This window comes from Vicugna pacos, chromosome 8 (genome assembly GCF_048564905.1).
Source record: "Vicugna pacos chromosome 8, VicPac4, whole genome shotgun sequence".
Lineage (NCBI taxonomy): Eukaryota > Metazoa > Chordata > Mammalia > Artiodactyla > Camelidae > Vicugna > Vicugna pacos.
In genome coordinates, this window is record NC_132994.1 from 4386966 (window position 1) to 4414251 (window position 27286).

The following is a 27286-nucleotide window of genomic DNA, read 5'->3' on the forward strand; positions in this document are numbered from 1 at the left end:
CTAAAATTAGGGGGAAATGGAATTTATTACAAATGAAATTCATAAAATAAAGTCTTTGGTTATACCGAATTCTGAAATATTTTAATTTTGATAGAAATAAAACTCAAGCAAAGCCAAATATCACCCATGACTGATATGGACATAAATATCTATCGTTAAATATATGCATTTGTGTGTAATCAGTATTTAAGTGTATACATATATATTCAATAACATGGATGTATATATAATGTATGTGAATATATATGTATGTGTATGTACACAATGAGAGAAATAAAGCTCTTTGTAGCCAAGTGATCATCAATTCAATTATCGATTTGGTAAGTAAACGTATTAGACAGCATTTGGCTCTCAGATCTTTTCAAATTGTGCTTTTTTGTTTCTCTGATAATTGGATACTTTTCCCTCATTATTAAGAGTTGTTACTGCACAAGCTACTTCTCCATCCCCAAGCAAGAAGTTTCTCCAGGTTTTTTTTTTTTTTAAGAATTACACTTATTTGTGAGCAGCAGTAAGAAAATAAAAAGAAATTATAAACACAACAAAACTTCAAGGCTCTAATCGAAACAGCATCCCTGCCAATGGTGGGCTCTCCAGTGGCTCCTGCTTCGTATTTTGTTCTAAGCCCTGCAGTGTTTGTTCAGGAAGGGAGCTCTCTCGACTGTCAGGGTGAATGACAACAGTCTTCAAAAATGACAGTGACTTGCACTCGTAAAGTACCACGTGGCATTTACCGGTGCTCAAAATATCCATCCAGCATGAATAACACAAGGATGTGTGGGAGAAAGGGGGCTATTTTTGGAAACGTGCCCCATGTAATCTTTCTTGAGTAACTCATTTTCTCTGGGACAGTAACACTGTCATTTTTGTGTGTGTGTCATTGTCAAAATGCAGTGAGAAATTTGATACCTAAGTGACACAGCATTCTCATTTCGCAACTACTTTTAGAATTTAATTTAAAAAAGCAGGGTATTTTTGAAGTAAGTTTTACATAATATGTAACACAGGTTTGTGTCAATCATGATATACTGTTTAACTCTTACAGATAAACCTGAATGATGGATTCGATTCAGGCCTTCTCCCGCTAGACAAGAAATTCTTTCATTTAAATAGCAGGACCCCTAAAAACCCAAACCCTGGGAACAAAACAATTCAGCGCTGACTTATAAGCATTAACTTTCCTCCCGGCCTATTTTCAGAGTTTACGGAGTTGACATTACAGCAGAAGATTCAATTCTAGGACAGCGATCATGAGCAAACAAGAAACTGAGCAAGTATTAAAGCTGGCTTTGCACCTACTGAATGCTGCAAGTGTCTGTACTCATTGGATATGCATCTTGCAAAGCTGGGCTGTTCCCAGAAGGCCACTCCATGAAGACTGAGCGAGCAGCGTCTGCTAGCGGTGCCTGCGAGTCACAGAGAACAGGGAGAGCTTTAGGACAGGGAGGCTGGGAGGCGACACAGAACCGGGAGGCGGGCTGAAAAACTGGGTGTGTACACTTCCGTGCTCTAAACAAACATGCAGGTGGAACTGGTACTTGGTTGATTTATATAATGCATACGGGTCACGTCGAGAAACCAACTCCAACAGCAATATTTTCTAGGTCGCTTTGTTGCCTCCACTTAGAAAGCCCTTTACCAAAACTGCTTTATTAACTGCGTACTGGGCAGATTTATTTGTGGATATGGGGCAAAACGCGGCCCAGGAACACAGCATCCTGCTGTTGGGCGGCGGTCATCGTTTGGGTCGGGGGTCACCCTGCTTTACCTGTGGCATTCAGTGGGCACTGATTGAAGGCCAAGTCGCCGGCTGGAGTCCTCTTCCACACCATCGACATCAGATAATCCTCTGGGCAGATTTCATAAGGTGCTGCAATTTAAAACAGAGGGACTTGAATGCCAATGGTGTTTATTTTTTGAATATTGGCAATATACAATCCCCAAAATATAAAGAGCTTTCATTTTCCTTAAATTGGATGGTTAACTGAAATGTCAGAGATGTCTTCATCAACAAAAAACCACTAGCTTTCACTTCATTATCTACAAAACCTTCACAGAGATGTATTTTCTTTTGAAAGTGCTTACTGCATAGGCTTTTAGAAAAAGTCATTTGGATTTGCCTATAAATTGAACATTATATTCAAGCAGACATATAAAAAATCTTTCTGCCATTCCTCAACATTCATAAGGTTTTGGGATGTGATACAATAAAATGATTTCTAGTAAATGGAAAGCCATCTTAGAATTATTAACTGTAGGTGCCAAGAGTAAATAAACATAAAGGGCAAAGATGTACAACTTTTTTATTTCTTTCTTCCTATAAAAGCAATGATGTCAGTCATCCTACAGCATATACAAATAAACAGCTTTTATCTTTTGGCCTTATTTACTTTGAAAGCTCAATTTTATCATTGAGGCAAGAGAGTTAAAGGGAATTTCAAGAAAAGCAGATGCATTCTAGAAATGTCTTAATGAAAATCCAAGGAATTTGTGAAAGAATAACATCTATTTATATAGGATTCTTCTTTTTTTTTTTTTTTTTTTTCGGAGAGGGAAGGTAATGAGGTCTTTTAATGGAGGTACTGGGGATCGAACCCAGGACCTCATGCATGCTAAGCAGGCACGCTACCACTGAGCCATACCTTCTCCCAGGTCTGTCTGTGTAGTAAGAAAGCTGACATCTTGCTCCCAGAAAGAACACACCGGTCCCTCCTCCAGACACACCCACACGGCACTGCCATGCAGATATGTTCAGATATTTGTCTTCACAACTTGACTGAGATCTTGGGTCCTCTTATCTCTGCATCTTTCACTTAATGGTGTGGTTTGCACACCGAAGATGTTCAAAGTTGAATGAGTAAGTGAATGAATACATGGTTATATAAATACTTAGTAAATAAATAAGGACCTAAAAATAGTAAGTACCTAATACATCTGTGAGTGTGCTATCTGGGGAGAACTGCCCTCTTTGGGGGACAATAGATGATTTAATCAATGCTAAGCTAATTCGATTTTGGAATTTATGAACTCATTACGATACATTACAATTGTGAGCAGGTAAACAGTGCAGTTTGAGGCATTACTATCTTGAAGTAATATTTACTTTATAATTACCTGAGATAAGACGGATGGTTTAAACTCGTGGGGCATTTAGAAAGGAGAGTGACATTGAAGATCACCTATGCCACCTCCTTCCTCTTTACAGAGGAGGGTCCCAGAAGAAGGGGCTTGTCTAAGGTGATGAGGCAGGTGGAGGTGTCAGCACGACCAGATTCTAGAATCCTGATTCCTGCATCGCCTCCTTGTTCCCTTGAATTGTTCAAGATAATTTCCCTCACGCTGAGATGATACATATATTTAATCTAGGTTCTCATTAAAACTCCAAGGCACATGTTTCCAACCCATGGTGGGTGGTTTAGCAGGTGATCCAACCTTCATCGGTCCTGTTTCCATAAATGTCTCCTTCTCACGCCACCAATGACCTTCTAACGTCAACTCCGATGCGTCCCCTTCGATCATCACGCACTGGACCTTTCCTGTGACACATTCCACATTGACTTCTCCCTTCTCCTTGAAAACACATTCCTGAGGGTCTCAGAAAGCTGTTTTCTCTCAGGACCCCCACCAGGCACTCGGACCACTCTTTCTCCATCTCATTCCGTGCGTCCTTCGCAGAATCACCCGCACTTTACTTTTGCCTTACGTTAAATGCTTTCCTTAGATAATTTCCAAGCTATTAATAACAGTAATAATATTAACAGTTTTCCTTGAATAGCCTCATTTAATTTTCCCCAACAACTTTATAAGGTAGAGATATTAGCCCCATTTATCAAATGGGGAAACAGGTAGAGAGAGGTGAATTGAGTTGTTGTTGTTGCTGTTTTCAGATTCCAAATATATATTATTTTTGTTACATGGTGGGTCCAGAGGAGAAACTAAGGGTAGGAATAGAGGACCGGGTGGGGAGGAGTAGCCTTGCCAGGGTGCTGCACCCTTCCCCCTTCGGGAGCTGTTCTGGACCCTTCCATCCCCCACCCTTACCCACCGCCTGCATAGCTGGACTGTTACAGGGGCTGGAGGGCTGAGGTTTGGCAAAGCCCCATCCTGGGACCAGATTGCTGAATGTGCCACTGAGTCTGGCGCGGGAGTAGCAGTGATGAATTGCAGAGGAACCATCATAAATCAAAAACAGAAAATAATAAAATAGAAAATAAGACCCATCTCCCACAAATGGTCCAACTCCAGCGAGGATAAGGTCCTGGACTCTCTCACCCTATATCGCAAGAACAGAAACAGCAGAGAAAAAAATTCAGAGCTGCAGCAGCCACTCCCTCACTGGCCAGAGAATTAGCAGACTGGCTACTTCACCCACTGCGCCGTCGCCCGCTTCGTGAAGGGCGGATGCAGAGCCCAGGGAGCAGGCCATGGTGAGGAAGTCCCTGCTGGGCTGCAGGCCTGTGTGTAAATTTGAATTTTAATAGCTACCACATGGGACGACACTGTAATAGATGATAATCGTGTTTCTGTAAATGTCAACCAAAAACAACTGCAGAATATGAAAAGGAAAAGTATAACATGTTGAAACTCACAAAATACATTATGCCTACTTTATGACATAGTTGAGTCTTGTATAAATTAGTCTATTTTTAATAAAGATATAACAGTAACTAATCTAATTCTACTATGATGCTTGATTATTCTTTTTAATCTATATGCCCAACTTCTGTTCAGTGTTGTCCTCATTGACGCTTCATGTTAATCTTTCACTTCACTCTTACTTTAATGTTTTCAAACTCTTTTTTAAAAATATTTTTTATTGAAGGGTAGTTGATTTATAATGTAAGTTTCAAGTGTACAGCAAAGTGATTCAGTTATACAGATACAGACATATTTTATTTTTCTTTTCAGATTCTTTTCCATTATAAGCTATTACAGGTTATTGAATATAGTTCCCTATGCTCTACAGTCTGTCCTTGTTGTTTATCTGTTTTATATAGAGCAACGTGTCTGTTAATCCCCGGCCCCTAATTTATTCCTCCCCGCCCTCAAACACAAATTTTCTTCAGTTTCCACTGATGAAATTTGAAATGCATTTCATGAAATTTGTTGCTATAGCTTTCAGGGTTTTGTTTTGTTTTGTTTTGTTTTGTATTTTCCCTGATGCAGTCTTGACATAGCCAATGAAGAAGCAATTCGCACCGGGGATGTCTTCATCTCCCCGTGTGGTTTCAGATGGGCTCTGCTCCCCAAGCCTTTCCCTCTTCCATCTCATGGTCAAAAAACCTGGTAATTGCAGGCGTTCACCACTAGATGGCACAGGTGGGCCAGGAGGGGGAAACGCTTGCGGGGCTCACCGCTGACACTTAAACGAAGCTCAAATCAAGAGGACAGAAGGAGTAACTGGCAGCCCTCAGATACAGGTCACTGCTCGATTTTTTAAAGGTACACTACTTGGGGAAAAGATTCTTCTCTTCGTGTAAGTACAACATTGAGCGATTAAAAGACCATCAGTTACAGGGCCCCTCCATCTGGATGCGGCGTCACTCCCACCCTCTCTGCTCCCACCGGCCCCTCTGCTACACTGCCCCCTAGAGGCTTCTCCGGTACTACAAGAGGGCCCCACCCCTGAGCCTGTGCACCTGCTCCTCCTGCTCGGGCTGCCTCTGCACCCCTCTCCCAAGGCTGATGTTCGCTGCCTTCAAGCTCTACTAGGATCTCACCTTCTCAGAGGCGTCCTGTCTGCCTTCCACACTCCCTCCCCTCCCCTGCCTGACTACTCTCCAAAACACCCGTCACCTTATAACTTCTACACGGTTCTCTAGTCTGCTTAGTTTTTACTTTTTGCCTCCTCCTGGTAAAATGTAAGCACCATGAAGACGGGGATTTTTCTGTTTTTTTTTTTCCACTCAGAGCACAGAGCGTTTTCAGGTCTAGCAAATGATGGTGGACACCTGCAGACACACATATACCGTTAACTAGTAATTACCAAATACGTTCAAAAGATCTATTTTCCCATTGCTCCAGTTCTTAAGGGGACAGAGAACGAGGCTGATTCAGCAAACTACTGAGAACTCGTGTGTGTGTGTGTGTGTGTGTGTGTGTATGAAATAGGCCTGCAGTAGGTAGTATGTTCACTTAGGACCAATAAGAGAGCGCTTGGCTCCTATACTTTTCTTAAAAATTAGCCAAAATGATATATGTATAACTGAATCACTATGCTGTACACCAGAAGCTAATACAACACTGTAAATCAACTATACTTCAATTTTTAAAAAAATGGGAATAAAAATTAAAAAAACTCAATTAGCCAAAATGGGTTTCCATGGTACCAAGTATTTACAAAACTTGACCTTGTAGGGCTGGGCCTGACTTGGTAAGAGTCCAGAGGGCCCTCTTCAGAATCCTGTGATGTGATCTGCATCCATCCTAACTGGTTAAGAAAAAAGCTGATTAAATAGTTCTTCCAATCACACTGCTCAAGCATCAATTCCCATTTACCTAGTGACAATCACTATGGTGCACTTCCCGACCAAAAAATAATCAGCGATTTTTTGAAAATCAGCAAACTTTGGTTTCTCCACTGTAAATTCACGAAGCTTTGGGTTCTCTGTGCTTCTTGGAGACCAAAACTCAGGACACAAATCATCGGAAAGAGAGATGACAGGGGAATCAGAGATTCAAAGCTGCAAATGGGTCCAGGGTTTTCAGCTTTTTAGAAGTCATGTCAAATCCCACAGCTGCTTTGAATATTTCATCAAAGGTGATTTGACATCTTTGAAGATTCTATCTTTAAAAACTTTGGTTCAGAAAATAGGTCTCTTTAGGCCCATCCCAAAAGCAAAACAGCCTAAATATTAAAATAACAATTTATTTTTGTCCACCTGAGGCTTATGGAGGCCCGTTGTGAGACACTTTCTGGGGCCTCCTCAGTGGAACGAATGTAACTTACTCATTCTACACATATTTACTGAACACCCGCATGTTCCAGTCACCTTGTTAAATCCTGTGCATAAAAAGAATGAACAAGAAGAGTCAGGGCCTCTCAGCTTCCAAGAAGGTGAGAGACACAGTAAGTAGAGAAATTATAACACAGTAGGGTTTCCACTATGACCTGAGAAGTCCCAGCTGCTCCAGGAGAACTTTAGGGGAGAGCCCATCAGTGGAGGACTTCCAGGAGGATGTCCAAGTTGAGGAGTGAAGGACCAGTAGGCATTAGTTAAAAAGGATGAGAAAGCGTGCCTCGGGGACCACATGTGGCAAGACTTGGGGGCAAGGAAAACCTGGTGCATCCAAGAAATTAGGAACATTTCAGAAGGGCTAGGAAAATCTGCAGATGAGTAAAAGTGGGTAACTGCAGGAGGAGGAAGGGGTGAAAATGATGAGCTAAACTAGGAGGTTGAATTTAAGGGTGTGAGTCTTTTTTTTTTTTTAAGATTCCACATATAAATGATATCATATGGTCAAGTGGTGTTTTTCTTTCTCTGACTTACTTCAGTAAGAATGATGATCTCCAGGTCCATCCATGTTGCTGCTGATGGCATTATTTTATTTTTTTGTGGCTGACTGGTATTCCATTGTATAAATATACCTCTACTTTATCAAACAGCCATCTTGTTTCTATGTCCTGGCTATTGTAAATAGGGCTGCTATGAACATTGGGGTGAACGTATCTTTTCAAATTAGAGTTTCTTCTGGATATAAGCCTAGGAGTGGGATTGCTGGATCATATGTAAGTCTATTTTTAGTCTTTTGAGGAATCTCCATACTGTTTTCCATAGTAGCTGCACCAAACTGTATTCCCACCAACAGAATAGGAGGGTTCCCTTTTCTCCACAGACTCTCCAGCATTTATTGTTTGTGGACTTTTTAATGATAGCCCTACAAATGAACTTATCTACAAAACAGAAACAAACTCACAGACATAGTGTACAAACTTATGGTTACTGGTGGGGAAAGGGGGTGCCAAGGAATAAATTGGGAGATCGAGATTTGCGGATACTAACTACTATATAAAAAATAGATAAACAACAAGTTTCTTCTGTAGAGCACAGGGAACTATATTCAATATCTTGCAGTAAGCTATAATGAAAAAGAATATGAAAAGGGATATATGTATGTATGTGTTATGACTGCAACATTATGCTGCACACTGGAAACCGACACAACATTGTAAAATGACTAGACTTTAATAAAAAAAATTAAGTATGAGGGAAATGTGTTATAATGATCTGAATGTTGTGCCTACAGTTTGGAGAATGGGTTGAAGGAAAGCGACACTGAAGTCAGGAGGCCTGTGTCACCCTATCTAAAGGGTGTAACTGAAGAAGAAGGGTTGTGACATCACCGGAAGTGGGCAGATTCCAACTCTATTTAAGTGGAGAGGTGGGCTCAACTCCAGCTGGTGTAGGAGGTGAGAAGAGAGAAATAAGAGATGAAACTCAGGTTTCCAGGAAGAACGTCTGGTTTGCTCTACCCTGAGTTACGTACGGCACATGAGGAGGGTAGACTTGGGAGAGAAAATGCTAAAAATAGTTTCAAGTGGGAGGTAATGTGAGCACATCCTGATGTAAAAAGCTGGTTGGTGCATTTACCCCAATCTCCGGAAAGAAACAAAAGCTATAGATAGAGATGTGTGTTCACTTTTTTTCTGTTTAATCCTTCCTGTGTGAATTTTGTAAATTAGAAAATATAATTAGCTCAGGCCATCCCTCCGTGCTCAACATTAAAAAAAAAGATTATTATGTATCAATCTGAAGTCCTTGCTTCTTTATGCCTCAGCCAAATGGAATGGAGACTCTGTTCATCAGCTTAAGGACCCCACACTTTGCTGTCCTAGTGTAAAGATGGAAAAACCCATCTGCAAAGACACAACTGTACTTGAAGTCACAAGTATGTAGTTAGCACACTCCCTTAAAACAAGGTAGCAATTACCTAGTGATTAGCTGTTAATCTGTCTCTTCAAACTGATTTTCTGTCTCTTAAAAATAGCAGAAATTATACAGGGCTTAAATCAATTTGATGTGGAAAATTAGTTTTCACCACTTATGCGAGAATTTCAGCATTAAAGAGAAATTGATTCTAAACTACAGAGCTGCGTGCAGAATGGAAAAAAATTAGAAAAAAAATCCACTCTGCCTGACCCCACACTTCAGAATTCACTTGCTGGTAATTCATTAATTCTTAAGTTTTGGGAATCCTCTACTCTGGAGGGGGCACAGAGGAGAATGAGATGGATCCAACCTCTCTGTTCACACTGCTTATAGTTCTCATTTCAGCAGTGGAACCTACACACGTGAAGAATTCACGGTGCTGCTAAGGTCTGAGGGAAAAAGAGGGGTGTTTATCAAATGTGTTTCTTACTAGCCTTCCTTACGTAGAGAATGACTGTGATCAGCCTCAAGGTGAAAGCATATTTTACACATCACTCTGAACTAGGCACTCTTCTCAGCACATTAAATGTTTTAATTCAAATAACTGTCATTACAACCTTTAAAGTGGGTGCAATTATTATCACTGTAAACGTGGGGAAAACACGGCAGAGAGAAATCGCTCAGTGAGGAGGTGGTGGACCGAAGTCAATCAAACAGCTCTCTTAGCTCATATGCAGAGAATGTTACACCATCTCTAAACATTTGTTGCAGAGGTAGAATAAGTATTTATGTGTTTTGCAAAAATTGTTTTCTAATTCTGGAAGTCAGTCACCTCTCACTGGTCAGAATGGTCATCATTAAAAAGTCCACAAATGTTAAATGCTGGAGAGGGTGTGGAGAAAAGGGAACCCTCCTACACAGTTGGTGGGAATGCAGTTGGGTGCAGCCACTATGAAAAACAGTATAGAGATTCCTCAAAAAACTAAAAGTAGACTTACCATATGATCCAGCACACCCACTCCTGAGCATGTATCTGGAGGGAACTCAAATTTGAAAAGACACCTGCACCCCAATGTTCACAGCAGCACTATTTACAATAGCCAAGGCATGGAAACAACCTAAACATCCATTGACAGATGACTGGATCAAGAAGTTGTGGTATATTTATACAATGGAATACTACTCAGCCATAAGAAAGAATAAAATAATGCCATTTGCAGTAACATGGATGGACATGGAGATTGTCATACTAAGTGATGTAAGCCATAAAGAGAAAGAAAAATACTATGTGATATCACTTATACATGGACTCTAGGGGGAAAAGACACACATGAACTTACCTGCAAAACAGAAAGAGACTCACAGACATAAAAAGCAAACGTATGCTTCCCCGGGGTAAAGAGACAGTGGGAGATGAATAAAGTGGAAGTTCAAGACTTGCAAATACAAGCTACTATATATGAAATAGATAAACAGCAAGGTCCTACTGTGTAGCACAGAGAAGTATATTCAGTATCTTGTAATAACCTATAATGAGAAAGTATATGAAAAGGAATAAATATAAATGTATAACTGAATCACTATGCTGTACACCTGAAATGAACACAACCCTGTAAACTGACGATACTTCAATTAAAAAAAAGAAGGAAAAAAACCCTAAGAATTCAAATCTAGCAGTGTATTAAAAATAAAAAAAATTTAGAGTGCTTCTTAAATTTTCGATTTCAATTTGCCAATGATCAGCATGTTGCCAAATATTTTCTAAACTGGCCAAGGTAGCGACATCTAAGTTTACAAAAATTGATTTTCAAGTTTATGCTCTGGCAGAATCTGTGAGAGTTTCTCAGAGTCTCATCTGATGAGTAATCTGATAAGGCAAAGTCTGAGAGTAATTGTTTCCATAGCAACAGGTTTGAATAGCAGACAGGTGGTACTATCTGGCATATGCATGGCTTGTTTCAGACCCCAGTGGTTCTTCTCTAATTCTCCCGCTCCCGTTGAGCTGATCTGTTGCCGAACTGCAGACCAGACCAGGGAGGGAAACCCCAGCTTTTCAAGAAGATCGGATGATGGTTTAGACATTGAAAAAGCACAGTGGGACATCGCTCCCTCTGGGGTGTTCTCAAGTTCTAGCTTATTGCCCTACCGTTTGGAGTGTATCTGAGATGACTCAGCAAAAACAAATAAGGCACCGAAGATAAAGAAGTCAGTGCCTAGTGCCACCGACTGCCACCCCGGCCTCGCTGGCTGGTTTCAGATGAATGGCTGGTGTGGTCACCTGGGTGTGACATTACTTGCCATGTCCCCAGGTCGTCAGTGAAAACACTTGCTTTAACCTTTTGAAACCGAACAGGCCATAATATAACTCCTTAGAGGGTACACAGGTAACATCTGATTGCAAAAAGGACAGAAATCTGATGGAATCGGAGCTTTTTTTTAAAAAAGTACTGTTAGTGATTCACCTTGTGGTTTTGAATGAAAAAGATAAAAAAGGTGCCAACTTGGATGGGAAAATTTCCATAGAGAGTAGTAGGGGTTTTTTTTTTCACTTTAGAAAAAAATATAAATTTTACACTTCTGTATTTGGGTTTCCAAGGATTACGTTTAGCCTTAAAATACAGTGGTCCACAAAATTTGGAAGTCTGACTTCTTTACTCGTTAAGCTTGTCTCTAACAGAGACAGAATTGTTTCTCACACACACACACACACACACACACTCCTCCAAATGGGAACTGAGGAAAGCATTTTAATGAGAGCTTATACCCCATTCTTCTCCCTGATATGCCCCCATCCCAAATATTATCCACCTAGAGTAGCTCATAGCTTTGGGGGACAGTGAAAATTCACTCCTGCTACATTAGATCTGTGTTCTGAGGGGGCAGAGCTTCACAGCAAACGGGTTCCAATGACCCCCAGCTCTTCCTCCTGCTCCCCACCCGACAGGAGCACTGGGGCTGTTCAACTGAGATCTGGGTAGTGACTAAACCATTCTTCCTTGTCCACGACTAGTTGACAGCCCTGTGTAAGTGATGGCTGTAAAGCGATCTTATTTCGGTTGAAACATGAGCTGGTTAGGGAGACTTGAAACGCATTGTCTGTTTTCTGCTAGTGAATGGTTTCCAGAAACCACCCTTCGCTGTTTATGAAGAAGTATGAATCGAACAAAATTCTGCAGTTTTGTTGGGAGATCATCTCAACTTTCAGCAGTGGCGCCGCGGTGGAGGACTGTTTTCCACTCCTGGTGAGTTTTCCATTCTTTTTAATTAATTAATTTATTTTGACTCCAGGCCAGTGCAACCCAAGGGGGCATCCACAGCACCATCGTGCCATCCCCTGGGAGCTTGTGAGAAGTGCAGATTCACAGGCTGGGACCAGACCTCCTGAATCAGGATCTTGCAGTGTATGTGTGTGGGGGGGGAGTTGGCTCAAGAATCTCTGTCTTAACGAGTTCTTTGAGTGATTCTGTGGGCAAAACCAAATGAGACTCCAGAGAAGCTGCAATCCCGGGGAGTCCCCTTTGTGTGTGTGTGTGTGTGTATGTGTGTGTGTGTGTGTATGTTTGACAAACTCAGCACTTTGAAGACAGGCACAGTCCAGAGTATTTTTAAAAGGGTAGAAGTGGGGAAGGGGAGCAGCCTGGCAGAGATGACGAAGAGTCACCCCAGAAAGGCAGCTCTCCTTGGTGAGGGGTGAGGGCTGACAGTCACCAGATCACAGGGCACCAAACTCTAACACAAATTCATCGCAGCGTCCAGGACCAGTTTGGGATGACAACATGTCTGCTGACCTCCTTCAGTGTGGATATTTAGAGTTAGATCTGATAATCATCTCTCCATCTCTGGTCCAGGGTGCTGTTTCTGTGCACATTTATGGGATGGCTACCATACTTCACAAGTTATTCTCAACACTTCCAACCTGCGGGCTTCACTCGCCATTGGCAGAAAAAGCAATGGCAACTCCAAGAAGGACACTTTATGTATAAATTAAGTTATACATCACACATCAACCTGTGAGTGGCAGGTCCCACTTTAGTAGCTAATGACTACAGGTTAATGGATCCTAGAACTGGGCAGGGACTCTGGGCTAATTTAGGTCCATCCACCCATAACCTCTGCTTTCTGAATGGTATCAGCCAGGGCAATATTGGGGAAAAACAAACAAACAAACAAAGGATTAAAAATAGTACATTTTCACATTGTGGCAATGTAACAAAATTAGAGGAGCTATTACCTCTCTACTATTTTAACCGTCAAAGCCTGTGTGGACAATGAGATTGAGGTCAATGAAATTATTACTTGGTGAGTATGACCAGTTTACAAATTGGGCAACTTACTTATCTCCCCTGTAGCTACTCTACTCCTCAAGGAGAAGTATTTTTAAAAAATAATATGCTTTTTTCATCCCTCTAATTCTCTCTTCTTATAAAGGCAGGGGCAGTATCTTATTTTTGGTCAATAGTGTTATTTTTAATACTTTCATTTGATCCATTTACCAGTAAAAGAATATCCTAATCTTGATGGGAAACCATTTCTCATTTTCCATTTTTAGTAGATGTCACAACAGCTTTTGATTAAATCCAGATGATTAATCATTATTTCCATTAATTATCCCAACAAAGATGTGCATATATTATATTTCTTCTTCTTGACAACAGATCTCTTGGCAAACCTGATTAATGTGTTTTGTATCCAAATTAAGTGGAGTGTAAACATAAATACTGGTTGTTTCCAGCAAGATGAAGAAAAATTAAGAATGAATGATACTAAAAATAAAACTAGAAAAAAAAATACTGTTTCAAAATAAGCATTTGTTAAGGCTTTATCACTGACAAAAAGAGAAAAATGCCTTCGCACCTGCTAAGATAATATGAAAGTTTTCTCAATTTGTATTGTCAATGTGTAAATTTGGAGTAATGTAATGGCAGAAATTAGGAACACTATGCTGCTAATTGTAAAAGGAATATATTTCGACCACAGAGTAGCAACTGTGCAGAGTTGGAACAACAATGCATAAGTCAAACCCACTGTGGAAAACTGAGTTATTTATAAATCCTGCTTCCATGATAAAATAATGTGGGAATGACATGACTTCACATTGAAAAGTTAAAGGATAAATATTAAAAACATCCTCTGTTTTGATTAAAATATTCTATACTCTGCAGAGGCAGAGACATAGTTGAAATTAATAGCCACATATAATATTTGATGGCTAATGTGATTTGCATAAAGGTAAGAGATTAGGATATATTTTCAAAAGCTTGGCACACATATTTATTTCTTAATCCCTGCATAAGCACTAATTTGTAAATTGTTTATTGACAACAGCTGATGATTCAATGATTCAACAATGATTCAATACTTCATTTTAATTAGAAAGTGTTATTTATATACTTGGAGGTGATTTCAGATCATCTTATCGAAAAGAGAAAAATCAACACACTAAGATTAATATCCAAAATATATAGAATATAATCTCAAAAGTTTTTACAGTCTTATATGGTAATTTTTCAATATGCCTGAAATCATGAAAGCCAGCAGATAAGCTGTATCTTTTTTGTAAACAGAGATGTAAAATGTTTTCCAAACAGCAGGTGGCAATCTTTATAAATCTGATTGTAGCAGGACCGTCTTACCTCCATAGATGCAGACGAAAGACAGTTTTAAAACACCAGTTAAGAACCTTGCTTGGCCTGCTCAGCCTAGTTTAGATAACTTCAGATATTAGAAGGGACTTATTTAATCATGCCTAGTGTTTCAAGAAATCATCCCCGGGCAAAATAAATAGTTTTGTTTCATGCGTCTTAATTCTTATGCAGTGCTGGAGAAATTTCACAGCGCTGGTCTGTACCAGCTTCCTTCTGAACAGCATCCTACATGTGGGTTACTTCTTACCATTCGGGGTTCACGCGGCCTTAAGAATTAAAAACAACTAACTTTAGATCTTTTTTAAGCTCTAAAAACAAACAAAACTATTGCTATATTGTTACCCTTAGAGTTCAGTTTATTTTAGTATTAGTGTTGAACTGTGAAAAGTCTTTAGAAGTCTACCTATGGAGAAATATGAAGTTTGGACCTCCGGATATCTCTTTGAATTCCTTGGCTTTTCTAAATCAAAGTTGTCACGTTAGATAGAGACGGAAATCCATAGCTTTCTGAACTGAAAAGGAACCCCAGTCAGGTGCGGTCAGTATTTCCACTAGGACCCGACAGCCAGAGGTCAGCGAGCTCGCCCACAGAGAGTTTCCAGCAGCCGCACGACGCTAGCTGGGTCTTCAAATTCTCTAAATTCAGATCTGGGCTTTATACCCAGCTGGGAAATTTTAAAGTTCCATTCTATCAGCTTTTCTAGCATGTTTATAAAATTTTGCCTATGATATCCAAAAATCCGAATCTTCACGTACTTACTGAGTCTTGAGGATGTCACTAGTATTTTATGGAAAGTCCACACACTTAGGAAGGCGTCTTTGTTCGACATGATTGCTTAAAACCTATGATTTATAATCCGGGCAGTTTCTGACCTTCTTTTCTAGGCCTTTATGTGAAATCATCTAATGTCGCAGTATTTCCAGTCTTTCACTATGAATTAAGACTTTATGCTGTTATTTTAAAATGAGTTCTTCATAGGAATTTCCCTTTATGGTGGAAATGGGCAAGAACAAGTGAATTGGGGGTGTCCAAGGTCACACATCAAGATGCATTAACAGTGGAATTTACAAATTTCTGAGTTTCAACCCCACCTCTTTATTTTCTTGCTAAGCTATCTCACATTTAAATCTTCATATTTCTACTAAAATATTCTCAGGCACCTTGTTTTGTGTTCTCAGCAACCAAATATTCCATTAAAAGAGCGAAAAAACAGTACCCCACACTAGTTTTTAAAGTATCTAGCCAGGTTATTGTTCAGTATGCCTACTTTGGTATTATCACATTCTTCAGTATCATTTTGCAGCAAATACTTTAAAAAACTCTGACTCTGGAAGGCATAGTCCATAACACACAAATGGAGGAAACCTCATGCCCTATGGAAGCAAGTGAATTGTCACTTACTGTCGGCCATAGTGCAATTGAGGAAACACTGCCTTTAACCAATGACAGCATTTCTAAGCTGTTTTTCCCCAGGTACCAAAGCGTTTCCAGGGGGGAGAATCTGAGTTCACTCTCACCTGGACAGCGCTGCTCGCTGCATCTTCTCACTTCCTCGCCTGTCCCTTCGCAGGGCTGCCCGGTCACCGCGGCTCCCTGACACGTCCTCACTCGCCTCTCCCAGCCGCCGTCACAGGACTTGGAACAGCCACTCCAATGACCCCACGGATTCCACTGACCATTGGCTGGAAGACACACATCACGGTCAGCGGCAGTCATCCGCTGCGCACTGCTTTAGCGATTCTAAAATTTCGGACCGCTGCTGTCTGTTCAGGTCTGATTACTCCCCCACCCAGAATGAAACGGACACAAGTGTTTGACTTGCCGGTCAATTACAGAGCATTTTGATAAACAGAAGTTTGTATGAGTTTGTCAGCATCTACCAACGGATGTTGAATCTTGTAAAGAGTACAGGTTCGGTGCTAACCATCACCAATTTAATTATATAATCTAATAATTAATTTCATCTAAGAATCTCTCAAATTTTGTTGTTAATATAACATACAGTAGAATGAGCTGCATTTACTAGAAATGTCTAATTATCTGATGATGCCATGACCGTCTGGCATGGTTCGGTCACTTTATGCAAAGGGCAAGCATCCTTTAGAAGAAAGAATCAGGGGGGAGGGTGTAGCTCAGTGGTAGAGTGCCTGCTTAGCATGCACGAGGACCTCTATTAAAAAATAAACAAACAAACCTAATTACCCTCTCCCAGAAAACCCCAAACAAACTACAAATAATTTTAAAAATAAATCCAGGCAGGAATGAGGCCTCACCTGTGCACTCAGGGTTGTAGCACTCTCTGCTCTCTGCCCACGGCCCCCTGCACTCAGAGCCCCCGTGGGCAGCTGCCGTGCACTGCCGGCTCCTCTGCTGGGTCCCGTTGGAGCAGGTCACAGAGCACTGGCTCCAGGAGCTCCACTCCTGCCACTGGCCGTCAACTGCCAACACAGGAGCAGAGAGGCGTGAGCAGACACCCAGGGACAAGGCTGCAGGCAAAGCACGAGTTCCTGTTCCCTGCGCTTCACACAGACTGCTTTATTTATTTATTTATTTATTTTTTAACCAGCGAAAGCTCTGTGGCAACTCTGCTTGGAGCAAGTCTTTTGGTGCCATTTTTTTCCAACAGCATTTGCTCACTTTGTGTCTCTGTGTCACATTTTGGTCATTCTGGCAATATTTCAAAGGTTCTCATTATGATTGTGTTTGTTATGGTGATCTGTGATCTTTGACGTTTTGCCTTGGGGTGTCATGGACGGGGAACTAAATAGATAAATGCTGCGTGTGTCCTGACTGCTCCACCAATGGGCTGCTCCCCCATCTCTCTCCCTCTCCTCAGGCCTCCCCCTTCCCTAAGACACAACAAGAATGAAATTAGGCCAACTGAAAAGCCTGCAGTGGCCTCTAAGTGTTCTAAAGGAATAGGCACGTGTCTCTCACTTAAAACTGAAAGCCAGAAGTGATTAAGCTTAGAGACGAAGGCATGTCAAAAACCAAGACAGGCCAAAAGCTTGGCCTTTCTTGTGCCGATTAGCCAAGCTGTGATGCAGTGGAAGAGTCCTTGAAGGAAATTAAAAGCGCTACCCTAGTGAACACGCAAATGATAAGAAAGTGAAACAGCCTTATTGCTGAGATGTAACACGCTCTGCTTTCTGCCCACGGCCCCCTGCACTCGGAGCAGGGCTGTGTTAGGGTTCGGGTCTGGGGAGAAGATTGAACCAGCCACAACATTCCCTTAAGCCAAAGCCTAATCCAGAGCCAGGCCCTGACTCTGTTCAATTCTGTTAAGACTGAGAGAGGTGAGGGAGCTGCGAAAGAAAATCCTGAAGTTACCAGAGGCTGGTTCATGAGTTTTCTAGAAAGAAGTCGTCTCTGGAACATAAAAGTGCAAGATGAAGCAGAAAGTGACGATACAGAAGATGCAGCAAGTTCTCAAGAAGATCAAGCTCAGATCATTCATGAAGGTGGCCACTCGAAACAGCAGATTTTCATGCAGACCAAACAGCCTTGTATTAGAAGAAGATGCCATCTAGGACTTTCAAAGCTAGGGAGGGGAAGCCAGTGCCTGGCTACAGAGCTTCACGGGACAGGCTGATTCTCTCGTTAGGGGCGAATGCAGCTGGTGACTTCAAGTTGAAGCCAATGCTCATTTACCATTCTGAAAATCCTAGGGCCCCTGAGAATTGTGTTAACTTGACTCTGTTTGTGCTGTATAAATGGAACGAGAAAGCCTGGATGGCAGCACATCTGTTTACAACGTGGTTTTCTGAATATTTTAAACCATGTACTGCTCAGAAAAGAAGATTCCTTTCAAAATATTACTGCTCATTGACCATGTACCTGGTCACCCAAGAGCTCTGATGGAGATGGACAGTGAGATTCATGTCATTTTCACATCTGCCAACACAACATCCATTCTGCAGCCCATGGATCAAGGAGTCATTCTGACTTTCAAGTCTTAGGATTTAAGAAATACACTTCCTAAGGCTGCAGCTTCCAGAGAGAAGGACTCTTCTGATGGATCTGGGCAGTCAATAGAAAACCTTCTGGAAAGATGCCATTAATGACGTTCATGATTCATGGGAAGAGGTCCAAATACCACCATTAAGAAGAGGTTAGAATCAGCTGATTTCAGTCTTCATGGGTGACTTGGAGGGTTCAAGACTTCAGTGGAGGAAGGACTGCAGATGTGGTAGAAATAGCAAGAGAACTAGACTCAGAAGTGGAGCCTGAAGATGGGGCTGAATCACTGTAATCTCATAAGACTCGAATGGAGGAGGAGTTGCTCTTGTGGGTGAGCAAAGAAAATGGTTTCTTGAGATGGAGCCCACTCCTGGTGAAGCTGTTGTGAAGACTGTTGAAATGACAACAAATTCTAAACAAAAGGTTTAGAATACTGCATAAATAGAGTCGATAAAGCAGCGGCAGAGTTTGAGAGGACAGACTTCAACTCTGAAAGAAGTTCTACTGTGGGTAAAATGCTATCCAACAGCGCCGTATGCTACACAGAAACCATCTGTAAAATAGTCACTCGATGAGGCAGGCTTTATTGCTGTCTCACTTTAAGAAACTGCCATGGCCACCCCAACCATCAGCCAGCACCACCCTGGTCAGGCAGCAGACATCAACATGGAAGCAAGACCCTCCACTAGCAAAAAGATTACAACTTACTGAAAGCTCAGATGATGGTTAGCATTTTGATAGCAATAAAATATTTTTAAATTAAGGCATGGGCATTGTTTTTTTAGACATAATGCTATTGCACACATAACAGACTACAGTGTAGTGTAAACGTAACTTTTCTACGCACTGGGAAACCACAAACGTGATGTGACTTACTTTATTCGCTTTACTGGGGGGTCTGGAACCAAACCCACAATATCTCTGCGGTGTGCTCGTACCAGGTAAAACTAACCTTGACAATGTGTCCCGACCCAGAGACTTTGAATGAATGCAAAGGAGGTCACTCTGGCATTAGATTTTATTACTCCCTAAACTACTATTACCTTATTTTTCACTTCTTTATCTTTTATGCCTCATTTTCTCTTTCTATGTACTTATTTCTTTAAAAATATTTGTTGACCACTTAAAAATCCAAGACCTTCATCCCAGAGATACCCTGTTCCACAGGGAACAGTGAACACAATAAATAATGACCCATAACTCACAGAGACAATATTTTAGAAAAGAAATCCCTAGAATGAGTTAAACAATTAATTACACGCCAAAAACATTCATTACGTTGCATCGCTGCAGAGGATGATTTCAAGACACTGTGAGATAAGGACTTGCAGGGTCTGTGGCGTCTTCCTTGACAAAGTGAGGTTTCAGGTTAGCTAGAAGGACAATAGGAAACACCTCAGGTTGGGGCATGTCCTGTAAAGACACAACAAAGGCCGGGAGCAGAAGAACACTTGCAGGAACTGAATGGAGGACACTGTGAGCAGAACCCAGAAAACCAGGTAAAGAACTAGAGCAGAGGATGTTGGGGAAAAGGCAGAGGCCAGAGAGATGTTGCCAACTTTTTGTCAACTATGTTAGGGACATTGGCTATTTTCTCAGCTCACTAAGAAGCCACTGAAGGATCTGAATGGGATTCTGTGATCATATCTAGTGCAGGGCAGAGACAGAATCACAGGAGAGGGAAGGGAGGGTCTGAGCTGGGCTGATGAGACAGTACCGACGGGGCGTCCTGGGAAGATCAGGGCTCCGTGGGAAGGACCTTGCAAGGAGAGACGATCAAGATGCCGCCCCGATGTCCGGTGACTGAAATGAAATACAGACAATTGGACTGGTCTTTGGGAGTTCAAACTGAGATGCATTTTGTTATTCACTCATTTAAGTGACTTCAGAGAATCTGTTAGTCATCAGACACTGTTATAGGTGTTACGAGAAACAGAAATAGAAAAATTTGAATCCCAACCCCGAAAATCTTATAACAGTAGAAGAATTACTCTACCCACACAAATAAGTAACTAAAAAATTAAGAACAAAAACATCTCAACATAGCAATGACGACTTTCAGAGGACAGATCACATCTACTTGGGGGGTAATTACGTTGGACTAATATGGTAAGATTTGGATAATTTCAACAAAGGAGACAGCATCCCGAAAAGTGTAAGACCATAAGCCACAAAACACAAGTGAGCAAAGAAATCAGTCAAAAATATTTACCTCATTTAGAAGCCATAAAATAGCAGGTAAGTGTTATGAATGCATCAGTGTATATATGACTGTCTGTTTTCCCAGTATCACTCCAAGGCTCTTGATCAACTTCATTACAATGAAAGAGACTTTGCTGGAATCTGAAGCACCAACAGAAACTAACGTTGCTTACAAACCCACCCCCCAAAATGAGAAAGCCTGGCAGAATAGGAGTCAGTACCTTCCACCTAATTTCAGGTCATGCAGGTAGGTATTAAAAAAGAGGGTTTTAACAAACCCTTTGTGAGATGAAAAAATCACAAAATGCCAATTTAATTATCCTGCTCATGTAATGTTAGCATCTCACTTTATTAAAAATACATGACACAGTCTTATTGGCTACATAATCCATTTGCCAGAAAAAAAAAGAGAAGTCTAGTGAATCAGTAAGATGTTATAAAGTATCCATTTCCTCTCTACGGTGGTTTTCAAGATGTGTGTTTTTCACTTCAGAAGTTTGCTTTGCAAAGATGACACTGCTGGAGCTTACATTATGAACTCTCCTAAAGCATTCTTAGGAGAAGAGTTTAAAACAAAAATCAGATTCATGTCTGCACCTTACCACCTATTTGGCAAAAGAATGTGCAGGTATTCAAATTATTGAGAGCATTCAGAAAGCAACACATAAAACAAAGATGAATTAAGTGATGCGATCCGGTCAGGGCAAGGTGACTAGAATAATGGAATACGTGATGTCCTTAAGAATTCTGGCTTGAGGGTTTTTTTTGTTTGTTTGTTTTAATGAATGTAATAGTTAAACACTCAACTGGCAAAGAAGAAAGGATGTCTCTCCAGCTAAGAAGATGTCAGGAATGGGCTAATCGAAGGTGGAATCAGAGAGAAGGCAATTGGGCAGCAGGCTGAGTTGAGGATGAGGAGGGAGAAGACTTTGCTGAAGAGAGATTAGGAAAAATAAGCGTAGCTGTGTTCTGCTCATTAGGCTTTTCCTGAAAGAAGACTGTGTTACCACTGGTTAAAAAAAATTAAACTTTTCAAATTCTTACATTTGTGTGGTTAGTTTGGTTTTTCTGCCAACGTACACATTTGATGTTTGGGCTGAAGTTCAAGAATGAGTTAAATTAGATATCTGACGGAATTTTTGTGGCTCAACACCACCATAAACATCAACAAAACATATGTTTTAGACACGAACAGTTTTATTGATAAAGTCCGTTACAGAAGATCAGTAACAATGAAATCGAAGATGCAGCAAGTTGGCATTTTTGATGTTTGTTTTACACTGAGAACTGGAAGTGTCTTTTGCTGAACATTCACTGCACCATCATGAAAGAACTGACGAAGTAACTGATCGAATATTTTAAAAAAGAGGAGAAACCCAGCGCTCCTTTAATGTGTTACATAGCGTGGTAGGTCACAATTCCATTTCCACTGGGAAAATGGAAGCTAGAAAGAGAGGGGTATGTGAATTTAATTTAAAGGACTAGACAACAGACACTATATGTACATGAAAGAATTTCTTTTAGTGCCAAATGTGGGACAATGTTTTATTTTAGTTTTTTTTCAGCTTGTCATCCTAGAATTACCAAACAAAAAGCATTCATTAGTTATGTCCTTTTTAGGGCTATCAGCCCCAAGATCTGTCAGGAAGTGGTAGTGTCATTTTTACCAGATGGGAAAAAGTGGATGGCTTTGAGAGGTGGAAATCAAGAGTTCTGTTTTGGACATTTAAGCATTTCCAAGTCAGATATGTGCTAATTCTATTTCAGGGATAAATGTTGAGATATTAAAAAAAAAACAGCTATGATTGGATTCACCAAATATTTGTCTCTCATAACCACTTATCTAGGCACTACAAGACGTGAAGAGACCGCTTTTTTTCCTTTTGTCTGATGCTTAACTGGGAATTCTAAGTTTACTGAAGCTGCTTCTCCCGCAGCCGCAGTGAGGTCTCCTCCCCACCTGGGTGAGTATGGAGGTCCTTCCACACTCATAGAGAGACCCCCAGATGCACTGAAAACCCATAAATCTGAAAACACCTCAAAGCTTTCTTTCTAGAACTTTCCTACTGAACGCCAACGAACATCTTGTCATTCTGTCAGAAGAGTGTTCTCGAAGATTTGAGAAAATGTAAAAACATTCCAAAGCTGGTCTTGGAGCCTCCTGATGCTCTCCTGAGGAAAGAGTCACAGAGAGTCTGGCCCCCTCCCCACCCACCAAGCTCTGCGCTCCTGGGGCAGGCGGGCTGGGGCTGGGGCTGGGGCTGGGGTGGGGACCAGCGGAAACAAGGGAGTGTCAGTTGGAAGTGTTAAGAAGACAGTGTAATTGTTCCCAGTGACTAGGTTCTTGTCTCATCGCAGAAAGAATTCAGCAATGAGACACGGAGGTCAAGAAAGCAAAGTGAGGATTTATTAAGGGATGGACAGTGCGCTCTCACGGGGAGGCGGGCAGGCTCAGATGAGCGGCTGCCCTGAGTTTCTCTGGCAAGCTGGTTACACGGGGTATAAAAATGAATGGGCAGAATATTCATTGGGGAGGGAGGGGTCTGGGGTCCTATTCTTGATTTTCATCTCAGTTCCACCTTCCTGAAGGGAGGAGGGACCTTCATCCTTATTTGGTCTGGATCAGAAGTGTCATGACGTTGGTGCGTGACGGTGACTTCTAATCTGCAAGGCTGATTTAATTGAAATGAGGGCATAATGAGCAAAATGTTCTATTCAGACCCTAGAGAGTCCTGCCTTTCCCCACCTTTCTTTGTCAGCCTCCAGGGCACTTGTCACCCCAAAATGTGTGATTTCTTATTAGCCCAGAGGTTTCTGCTTTTCTTTGTCTACCCACGGACCTCTGGTGTTCACATGATGTATGGTTTCCTGCATTTGGCCCCTTGCTCCTCTCTTTATTTTTTTCCCAATTCCTGCCATTTGGCCTGTGTCCCCCTCCCCCTTTCTCTGCTCATATCTAGCAATCTGCTTGCTCTAACATAACCACAGGAAAGCTGAGTCCCCAGTCACTAGAAGGAGCCAGAAACATGAAGATCTGTGGAAGGCTCTACCCAAGGGCAATGCTGAGGTCAAGGATGCTTCATCTATTGGAAGACAGACACCAGGCTGGGGCTGGAAGGCTCACGAAGGGGGGCCTGGCAGGAGGTGGGTTCAGAGGGTGAGCAAAAGCCAGATCCTGGAAGACCCTGCCACCACATGACCAAAAGGCTGAGAAGCCACAAGAGGATTTTAAAGCAGGGAAGAGACGGGATATAAATCACATTTTAACCCATAATTGTGCTGTTGTGTGCAGAATGGATTGCCTAGGGATGAGAATGGGTATGAGGGATGTCAGGGGACACTATGGTAGCTCAGACAGAGGTAAATAAATGGTGGAACATTTTACAGAACTGGGTTAGAGTAGGTTTCAAACAGGTAGGTGGCTATAGAGCCCACAAATCAAAATGTCTACATTGAACACATTGAATTTGTGATGCATTTATAGACAGAAATGCAGGGAGTTACTGCCTTAAATAGACTTTGCTGAAAACTGTACCTCCTAAATTTCTTTGAAAGGCAGTCCTCCCTCCCTTCTTTCCCTTTATCCCTTTCATGGAACACCATCTGGAAAACATCTCATTGGAGGACAGAGTTCCCTCCATGATATGCAACCGGTTTAAGAATCAGCCATTTCTCAGGCTTTGCAAATTCCTCTTCATTTGATCACAAGCATTTGCAGTTGAAAATTTTTGAAGTGTTATTTTTCAATTTAAAAATCCCAAAGCCTACTACTTTATGAATCATCCCACAAAGGTGATTAAGAAGACAGAACTTCAGGCTGTGTTTTGAAGCTGGGAGGATACTGGTATCAGCTTGGCTTACTGTCACATAACGTGCTACTTTATACAGCAGTGTCACACTGGGGACTCTAAATGTGTTGCTTCAGTAATATGACATTTACCAGATTGTCTGGACTCAGAAGAATTAAAACTGCAAAGGCTACATTGTTAGATTCCTGGGGTTTACTTTGTTATATACACTTCCTTCTGCAGTTGTGTTTACCTCAAAGGAAACCCAGTCTCCCATGTACAGGGGCCAAATTCATTTCTATGGTATATTTTAATGAAAATGCTATGTTTCAGTCTATTTTCACGTCTTGACCAATAACTGGCGACAATATAGAACAGGCTGGATAACAATGACGTATGTACTCATCTACAAAGTCATGAATATTTTGAATACTAAAACCATCATTTCAGCAGCTCTGCTGGGTTGATTACCATTGATTAACCTGCCTGTTGGGAGGGGTTCTGGTCCCTGGATTTGAGGCTGTCTGATTTAGTGCTGGTAAAGTTGATGAGTTCTGATTTTCATTGAATTGGGAGTTACTCAGGGAATTGGAAAGGTCCCTTTGGGATACAGGACTGAAATGTAAAAGAGCCAAAACTTATGTTTCCTATTTGCTATTTTTAAATAAATTACAATAGAGGAAAATTCAAAATGAAATATCATTTTAAAAAATTAGAATTAAGAATAGAAGTAAGTTATCATGGTAAGGCAAAGAAGACTTAAAAAAAAAAAGCCGGTAAGTAAGTAAGACCAAGTTTAAGTGAGAAAAGATATGTTAAATAGTAAAAGAAAGCAAGCCAGGATTAATAAAGAGACAATTAACTAAAAAACAAAACAAAACAAAACAAAAGCTCATAAGCTAAGCACTGAAAGATCACCAGAAGAATGCTAAAAATCTGCAATGACACAAATGAACACAATTGCCATACAACAGACCAGAATGGTAAGATGCTAAAATGCAAATTACTTAAAGACCAGGTTAATGAGGCAGCATGTGGGTTTCAAATGATCACACCCTCATGCTGGGACGATCAGGGACCTCCGACCCAGCGCAGGGCAAACGCTCAGCACCTTCCCTCCCACTGTGCTCACCCGACGGCTCCCTGCAGAGGGGCCGTGGGGAGGTCGCCCCTCACAGAGGCTGACAACCAAAATACCAGCTCCACAGAGACTGAAGCCTCTTGCTCCAGGTAGCAGATGTCTGGGTCCAGCTGTGTTCCTCTGGACCTGCTGTTGGGTGATTTTTTTCCTTCTTCTTCGGGTCTGTGGGAGTCTGAAAATTTATCTGCAAACTACAACCTAACAGAATGTCTCTAGAAGGGTTCTGGATTGACAAGAATGCATTTCTCAAATGCAGGACTGACCAGTGTGACAGGGCTCAGCGCCACAGACTGACACAGGTCCTTATGCACATCCTTCTCCCCAGTGCCAGCCTGACTGAAGAACCCCTCTGAGTTTCTGATTAAGGCTGTTCGGAAGAAACAAAGCTCAAAACCACTGTGATATCCTGACTTTATATCCCCTGTTTCTGTCCAGATCCCTTTCTTTTAAAATGACATTCTCATATAAATCATGAGAAATATGCCTCGACTTTTTATTGTTTTATACTTTTCAAGATTCTTCCACTTAATCAAATATCATTCCTATTTTATAGAAGGGTAATGAATGCTGGCCTGCGTTGCGAGGGTATAGCTCAGTGGTAGAGCACGTGCTTAGCATGCACGAGGTCCTGGGTTCAATCCCCAGCATCTCCACTAAAATGAATACATAAATCTAATTACCTCCCCCCTAAAATAAAACAAAATAAAATTTAAAAAAAGGAAAAGAAACTTCCAACCGTCCAATCATTGGGTTGGTTCTCCTGGCACCAGCCCCCGTTTTAAGTAACCTCTAACGCAAAAGAATATGAAAGGGAATACATTTATGTGTATGTACGACTCAGCTATTATGCTGTACACCACACATTGACACAACATTGTAAGCTAACTGTACTTCAATAAAAATATATATATAGGCCTTATTTTAAGAACGAAAGAACCAAGGAATGCAGTAGAGGAGTACGTTGCATGAGAACACACTTGTGATTAAGGAGTAGGGCTAAAGCTTGATCCGCGTCTTGTGAATTCCAGACCACTGAATCATATAATTAAATTCATTTATACATAGTTCTGTATATAAATGAAAACTGATTTGTCAATAGTTCTTTACTGCAGTCTTCAATCTGTCAGTCTCTCATTATTTATCCCTATCCATCCTCTATATTATGTGTGGCTACTTCATAACTACAAATCAGAAAGAGAATTGTCAAAACTCAAAGAGGTCAAGCTTGAATCATTGGTTCCTCCAGTCTTCAGCTACTGATAGAGGAAAAAATATTATTACTTTAAAGTAAAATACCATGAAGAAAGTTACTATCAAGCTTGAAGCTTTGAACTAAAAGCTTAAGCTTTTATTTTCCCCAAATAATTTAATTTTGGGGAACACAATATCAATTTTATTTTGGGGGTATGGATCTATAAAATTTTAATGAAGGGCCTACCTAGAAAACACAAACATTCCACAATGTCCCTTTTCTTCAGTTGAATATTGATCAGAATGAAAATCATTAAAAACAGAAGCACCTAACATGATCATTATTACCCTGGAGGAGGCGTCACCCCCAAGGGGACATCCAGGCAGCTTCCTTGATGTCATCACCAGGCTGTGTTATCTCCTGCTGAATCTAAAAGCGTCACAGGGCACTTTAACACCAGGCAAGGTCCCTCTGAGACTGTGATAAA

General features: G+C 41.1%; 1 protein-coding gene across 1 annotated transcript in view; it reads right to left on the reverse strand.

Moving 5' to 3' along the window:
* The window catches only part of ADGRB3 (adhesion G protein-coupled receptor B3), a 684888-nt gene that overhangs the window by 376469 nt on the left and 281133 nt on the right, over positions 1–27286 (reverse strand). Inside the window, exons 7-10 of the mRNA XM_072965499.1 lie at positions 16790–16954; positions 16034–16198; positions 1769–1870; positions 1300–1406 (exon numbers count right to left, since the gene is read on the reverse strand). Of these exons, the coding sequence (XP_072821600.1) occupies positions 1300–1406; positions 1769–1870; positions 16034–16198; positions 16790–16954 (539 nt within the window). The remainder of the gene's footprint in view (positions 1–1299; positions 1407–1768; positions 1871–16033; positions 16199–16789; positions 16955–27286) is intronic.